Raw genomic sequence first — 8,017 nt, 5'->3', positions numbered from 1 at the left:
CCTGGTTTGGTCCCGAGCTTAAAACGTTGTACATCCCCAACACCTGTTCAAGAGGGTTAATCTTGGCCTTGACATCAACAAGATGACCCTTTCATTAATTCTCTGAATATGACCGGGTGAACTGATCCAAAATCAGTCGTGTACTTGGATGTTTCTGTGAGAAAGCAACTTCTCACACAGCAAACGTGCCTTTTTATGGTTAAAAACAAATAACCTCGGACTAAACCCCAGTGTACATTCACCACTTTGTACGTTAAATCTCAAAAGAAAGCTCGGAAATGATGTGACTTTCCCCTCGGGGAGAACAGAAAACATAATCCGTACAGCTCAATTTGGTTTCGGTGCCAGCCATCCCTCCCTCTATCCCGTGCGTACTGCGCTCACTTTGATCAACAACGCTTGGAGCGGTACGCGCCCGTTACGCACTCGCTCCTTCCGCACCTTTACGAGGACTATAATATGTCACGGACATTCGGGACAGTCTTGAAATGACCGAACAAAAGGCACGACTTTGAATTCATCTCTCACGGAACCACCGCGCTCCTCCCCAAAGAACCGGAATTGGCTGCGCTCCGGAGGGGGCAAGAGAGGGGAACCGAGGGGCATGCCGCTTACTTTTACACGTTTCTGTTGTGCGATTAGACGGTATTCGTCAGACAGACTTGAGTTATGGGATGTATCGGGATGGTTTATTCCGCTGGGTGTGTTCCAAAACTTTTGTGTCATTTGCATAATGCGTACTTGTGTCTCAACACGAAGTGTTCGTTGTCTTGTTACGGTTTAAGATGCCAGAGAAAAAGCTGAAACATTTATACGAATGTGGAGAGAAGGCTGTTATGGATTTGTCTGTGTGATTAGTTGAGATGCTGAGATTACATTACCAGTAATAATATGTAGACGCGCATTTATGATCAAGGATTATAGTCTTCTCATGAATAATTACACATGAGCGACTGTTCGGCACTTTTGTTTCACGTGCAGACTGTTAGAAAGCTTGATAACTTTTTTAAGGGATTAGAGTAATTATTATTTGGCACACATGGTTTATGATTTTACTGATAACCAGAATGATGTTATGATTTGGAAAAGTGTGATAAAGCGAGTTTGTTAGTTAACGCAATAATGTTAGGAAGTCCTTCCAATAACGGAGGCATCAGGATGCTCTCTTCCCCTTCGCCCAATGACGACAGGCGGGTCGAGTTTGTGGCTCTCGCGGCTGTGCACACTGAAAGAAGCGAGCCGTCAACTCCAGAGCGCGGACACCCGTCTCACCGCACCGGTTTACTGGGCACACCGCTGCCCGCGCCGCCGGGACCCAGTGCGACCCCTTCCGCCTCCAGCAAACGCTACAGAAAGTTACAAAACTGCCTGTACAACGTGCTCGAGAGACCCAGAGGATGGGCATTTATCTATCACGCCTTCATGTAAGTTACCCACATTGAAAACTCACGTGTCAGTTATAAAATGCATGTTTTTTGGTTTGTTTATGAGCTTTTAGAAAGGCTTAGGCTAAGCAGGAAATGTGTTGATAAATGAGCTCGGAGAAACAGATAATAGCAATAATGTCATTTGCGCGCACAAATGGCGCACCTGCCGCGCGCTCACCTGGTGTCAGTGACAGCCTGTAATGACGAACAAGCTGAGTCGAGATATTTGCTATTATGTTAACTGACCCTTCCGATAGACATACCATTTAAACATCAGCCGAGTTTATTTTCTGTATTCCGCTAAGTTTGACATTTTGTTTATTTCAAGTTGGTTATCAACCCACTTCTCTTTGGTTAATGGTACTTACTCTAAAATAACCCACTCTTTACAATTATCTGCATGAAGTGGTTTGTATATCACTATGCTCCTCTGGTTTCTGGACTTTAAAAGTTTTAATTTTCAGAGAACCCACAAACTGTGTACCATGCACTGTAAGTCGCTTTAGAGCATCAGCCAAGGTCTTCTATGGACGTCCGAGATTATAAGCATAAATCAAGCCATGTGTGAAGAAAGCAATGATGGAGACTCTTCAGAGCTTTTAAAATCAGCGATGAACAGCATGTGCTTTTCAGATTGTTTGTTATATTGGCATTTTAACATATTTCTGTCTTTCAAAGATTTTTGACCACTTAAGCATGTTGTTTCGTGCTCTCTTATAAAACCCACAGTAGCCACTAAAGTGAAGATAGATTCCAATCCCCATACAATTTCTTTTCCCATCCAGTGGTTATCTGAGTCTCTCATACCTCCGCATGTCATTCATCTTCTTTACTCAAAACCACAACACAGACCCAAACAGAATGACTTCACGTCTCCTAATGAGTGTGTTTAGTTTTTACGCCCAGTTTAATTGCAAATTCCAAAACAATTTGTTTTCGCACAGCTTAAATGTCAACCAACCATTTCAATTCTGAATTACAAAAAAGATACATTTTGGTGAACATGACATGAATCGTCTTTTATCATCTTCACTTTAGTTTCTCTATATTAACTTTCTATATCAATATAGAACTTTTTGTTAAAATGCCATCTCATTTCCCTGGTTAGCTATAAGCAAGCAATATGTAACATAATTCACCCCAAAAGTGTAAGATTGTGTCCCTGTGCTGCTATTCAAACATTGCTTTTTCAATGTATCTGGCACAGCAACATGGCTTGATTTTGAGACAGGGCTATCTCTTCATCTTGCTGATGGAAGATGTGTTTTTTAAAACAATCTTTATTTTTGCAATTCCATTTTGTGACGCTAGTGATGCAGATATAACACACTTGAGCTTGAAAGTTCACTAAAGTTCATTTACTAAGCTTAGGCTCAGCAACTCTTTCTGTGAGATTGAAGTACCTGCATTCCTGCTCATGTCATGTCATTTAAATGTATTGAGTCACTGTTTGTTTTGGTCAGTCTGATGGGTAGACCCCTGGTCCATGGACAGAGACGGTTTGGTCTGGCGTGCTTTAGTGTAGTTTAAACATTATAGCCATCTGTATACCACTGCCACCATTTGTTTACATCAACTATAAAGCATTATCTCTCTTTTTTATATTCTCATCCACACACTAAGATGCATTAAATACTGTAATTGCATATAGAATACAAACGGCTTTTTAAAAACTGTGTTTTTTAAAAATAAACATAAATATGTAAAGTTATAGGCTAGGAGATTAAAATTCTCAGAGGTTATCCGCATATAAGAGCTTCTGAAACTGAAGAGTTTTAAATGATAAGGTTAAAACTTAGATGAGAATCATTCTTTATGAAAATGGCTTTGTCCAGAGCATTGAAAATAATGAGGTTTTATTAAAAAGTACCCAATAAACATAACATTATCATTTTTAGGCTATCGTTTTAGTTTTCTGTACAGTTTCATTCTTAGTGTGAGCAGGTCTTAACTGTGGATTAGGATCATTTCTGGTTCATGGACATGGTCGCACATTGATCATTAAATTGAGATGATTAAATTGAAATTATGCTGGGGTGTAATGTGTTGCTTAATTATCTCTGCCCTGCGAGGCATCTGGAGGCAATGTGTTTCTCTTAGGGTGCCCCAATTTTGGCAGGGTTGTAGTGTAGAGTGCTGAGGTGCTGCTCGGAGATCTCAACTTTTCTCTTCTTGTTTTTCCAGCAGTTAGTCAGAGAGGTGATTTCAGTGAACTGTTGCATAGTTTTTGCCCGTGGTTGTGCGTCCTATTCCGTAACCACCCACGGTGGAGTTTTTCCAGGCACTAACTGCGCAGAAAGGAGCATTATAACCGGGCATACGTCCAGACGATCAGGGCAGACGGCTGCATTTACGTCATTTTAAAGATCCGATTCAGGTGTCTGAAATGCTTGACAGTTCCGATAAAGATCACAGAATTCTTTGGCCACGTTTGTGCTATTACCTGACTTGCAGTCTTGTGTAAACCGGGCGATAAAACTATGTATACAGTGTTTGTGTGCAAATAAACAAAGAATGTATGTGTGTAACTTTCATAAAATTCACATCACGGACGCTTACCGATTTTAAGAATATCCTGAAAGTAAAATGCTTGGGCATCGATGTTTTGACTAAAGCCTCACGCCTGGAAAAGTCATTTGGGGAGGTGCATGCATTGTTCATTGACATGCGTGAAAAAGCCGTTCAGACAGCGAACACCTGCTGTTCTTCCCGGGAACTTGCTGTTGACAAATTCTTCCGTTGAGAAATGGAGCCATCGCTTGGACACTAGAAGAACCTTTGACCTTGTAAGAAGTTCTAAACAAATGGCTGGCAGCCCGGTTGCCATAGACATTTATTGCATATAGAGTCTTGTAGTCCTTTGACACAGATTAAGACGTCTTGACAAGGAGGTGGGGGGTAGAGGGTACGTGTAGACTGTTGGAGTGACAGTTGTGATAGATGGGGGTCAGAGGTTAGTGTACATAATGTACATGGGCAGATGCCAGGGATGCAACTGGAGGTTCAGAGAGCCAGAGATGACCTTTGGTCCCATCCTTAGCACCACATATAGAAAATCACGAACAGGCCCTGAACACACACGGCCTATCACGAGAAGTTTCACTGCGGTTGAGATGTTGTTGGTCAGTTGTTAAGCAGTTCTGTAGTCTAACTGAAGAAAAGACCAACGGAGGTAGTGAGAATTTTATCCCCTCCTGTACTAGACACCATTTTAATTGTGAGTCATTAATGGTTTGTCAAAAAATCATCACAATTATTAACAATATTTTTGTGAAGATTATACTGATGGTATAAAATTATGAATATCAAGATGAATTTGTGTTTTTTACTGGTCTGATAAAGAGTTTATTCGCAAAAACACATAACTCAGTTTTTCTTAATTTTCATAAACCACGTTTTTATTGCACATTTGATACATGATTTATGAAAATGCTAATTAGAAAATAATTTCTTTTCTCGGGACACTTGAGAGTGTTCAGACATTTAAGCAGCAAAATGGTGGAAGAATTGGAATATTTACATAATTTAAAGGAATAGTTCATCCAAAAATGAAAAATTGATCATCATTTTTGTTCTGCTGAACACAAAGAAAGATATTTGGAAGAATGTTTGCAACTAAACATGTGCCCCAGAACTGTTTAGTTTCCCACATTCTTCAAAATATCTTCTTTTGTGTTTAACTGCACAAAGGTATTTTTACAGTTTTGGAACTTGAGGGTGAGTAAATGATGACAGAATTTTCATTTTTGGATGAACTACATCTTTAGGTGAATCAACCGTCTGTGTGAGATGTACTAAAAATATTTTAATAAAAATATAATTGTTATATGTTGCCTATTATGATAATATATGAATATTTTTATAAATGAAATTGTAAAATTTTACCTGAAATCCAGACTAAAGTCTCATAATCTAATTATTTCACTAAACTGTGTTTTCACGGGCAGTGCCACAAATACCATCTATCTATTTATTTAGGGAAAATTGAAAAAGCATACCTTTTTTACTTTATCACCCAGCTCTAATAACCTAAAATTGTTTTATTTAGTGTGATTTAGTTTCCGTTTTTGACAGATTTTTGTATGTCTTGAATTGTTTGTTATTTGATGTCGATTAATGGAATCGTGACATATACGCAAAGATGTTTGCTGTATGTCGCTGAGTTCCACATAAAAGCAGCTGAAAGACAAACAGATTTTAGAGAGAAATAGATGCAATGAGGGTTTGAGAAGCAGAAGATAAAGCGAAGAGAACTGCATTTTTATTTCCTTTAGGATTCGTTTTGCAGTTTGACTAATTCCTTGACTTGAAGTAGTCAGTCAGAAATAACAGCTTGTCCAGAACTAGCGCTCAGTCCCTCAATGCCCTGCGCACATCACTCGAGTTTGAGTAAATAAATATATAATAAAAATGCGTTCTCTCTCAGCACAAACACGGCCTCACACAGTGGAATTGCGTGCATGAGAAATGCTTTTGTGCACATAGTCCTGTTACACTGTTCAATAATGCATTTTTGTGCTTTTAAAGAAACTACGCCACAATCATAAATCCAATAGGGATAGGAACCTCGTCTACATGGAAAGTCATCGATTGACTTCTTGGGTGGTTGTGAACTTGTCCGTTCTAGCTGGTTAAAGGAGTAGTTCACTTCAAAATGCGCCCCTATTCACTTTCCATAGTCATTTTTATTCCTACTATGGAAAGTCAATGGGGACACATGGAAAAAATTGAAGTGAACTACTCCTTTTAACAGTGGCTACCAAGATGTTTGGGAGTAGTCACAGCTTGGTTGTGGTATGAAGGATTTGCACAGTACTATTTGTACTGTTAAGGCTCCAGCCAAACCTTGGATAGTCCATTCCATCCTCCTCTGGATGAGGCCGTGATTTAATACACATGCTTTAGCAGGCTTTTAAACATAATGATGGCACACACTTTTCCAGTAAGCAAGGCAGTGATGGTACAGTGTGGTGAGTGATACCTTGAATCATGACTACATTTGTGCACTGCTATTCGTTCTTTATATGACATGTTTTTAATGCACGGTAGAGAGTTTTGACTTATATATTAGTCATTAGCCACTAACTCTGTCTATTTCTCAGGTTTAACAGGACTTTAGTGCTGACCTGACTTTGCTGCTGTACCACGCAAAGCTCTTGTATTTTCTATCTTTAGTTTTCTATCTATAGTTTTTCTCGTTGGCCTCTCATGCCATGTTTACCCATTGTAGTTCAGACATACCTATGTCCTGATTCTGCTAAATAAATATCTTTCAAACTTTTACAACATGTGCTTATGAGAGCATACATAAAAACCTCATTATTTATAGATAGAGGGTTAAAACGGACGGCAGCTTTCACACTACAGCCCTTTCCACAAACCGAACAATGAAAGACAACCTGCCGATGATGGATGTTGTCCAGAATGAAGGCCATTTGTTGTTCATAGTTTGCTTCAGGACAAAAAAATGGTCAACGTTAACTAGCTTCATGTCATTTCAAACCTGTATTTTCTGACTTTCTTTCTTTTGCAGAACACAAAAGAAAATATTTTAAAGAACATTGGTAACCAAACAACGTTGGCCCCCATTGATTTCCTTGGTATGGACACAAAACCCCTGAGACATTTCTCAAAATATCTTCTTTTGTGTTCCACAGAAGAAAAGAGGCAGTAAGGTTGGGCGATGTCTGTCTAATTGGCATCAGACGATGTCTACAGTGAAACATCGCGATGGACAATGACATCGCCCTGCGGTGTTATAAAGTGATGCGCGTCTTTATACAATGCGAGCTGCGCAGACACGCGTCGTCTTTATACAACGCGGGCTGCGCACGAGTATGGCAAGCCAATGGTGTCACAATTACGCTATAGATCAAACCTGTTTATATCCGAACGCCATATTTGATGGCGTTTTAAACTGTATTTGCACCGCAAAATACGACGTCGCGATTCCATATGCCGTAAAAAACATGCGAAAAGCCATTTATAGCGCCTTATTTAACGGCGTATTAATGCGCCCCGAAAAACGCAGCCTTTTGCGCCGCTATCTTGCCATATGACGGAGTAAAAAACGCTATTTTGGTTGCACATAGCGCGCATTATTTACGCCATTTTGCCTGGCCCAACGCTAGAAATCATTCCTGGTATAAGGTATATTAAAAGTAAAAATGTTTTTTGCAACCATTGTAAACTGCATTCCCTTTAAGAGGTGCTTATGCGGTTGTCATTGTAAGCTGTTGCTGTTAGCCTACTGGTTAACTGGTTAAAAATTAACTGGTAACTATACTGTATATAATAAGCATACAGTGGGATTGGAATGCTATAATTGCTGACCATGTTGTGTAACTTTACATTTCCAAAAAGAAAAAGTTGTTACTTTAGAAAGCAAGCTATGATATGTTTAATGTTAGCAGAGGTTGCACTGTGCTGCGCACATAATAATATCCTGTAAATTCAAAGGCATTCCTACATGATCAGGTGTAAATTGGTCTGGTCACACTTCATTTTTACTGGCTGTGGAAACCAGCAGGAGGGGATCATTATACGACAGGCAAAACGCTGTAAATAACGCGCTCTGTGTAACCAAAACG

The 8,017-nt window shown here is 39.5% G+C and overlaps 1 protein-coding gene across 7 annotated transcripts in view; it reads left to right on the top strand.

Moving 5' to 3' along the window:
• Positions 1-383: 383 nt before the first annotated feature.
• LOC130567378 (potassium voltage-gated channel subfamily KQT member 4) overlaps positions 384-8,017 on the top strand; it is a 43,280-nt gene continuing 35,646 nt past the window's right edge. For 6 of the 7 annotated variants that reach the window (XM_057355421.1, XM_057355420.1, XM_057355419.1 and 3 more), the window contains exon 1: positions 384-1,424. In XM_057355421.1, the coding sequence (XP_057211404.1) occupies positions 1,123-1,424 (302 nt within the window). In that variant the 5' untranslated portion in view covers positions 384-1,122. The remainder of the gene's footprint in view (positions 1,425-8,017) is intronic. The other variant, XM_057355416.1, reaches the window with a different exon arrangement.

Source organism: Triplophysa rosa, linkage group LG16 (assembly GCF_024868665.1).
Source record: "Triplophysa rosa linkage group LG16, Trosa_1v2, whole genome shotgun sequence".
Taxonomy (NCBI): domain Eukaryota; kingdom Metazoa; phylum Chordata; class Actinopteri; order Cypriniformes; family Nemacheilidae; genus Triplophysa; species Triplophysa rosa.
This window is presented reverse-complemented; position numbering and strand designations above follow the sequence as displayed.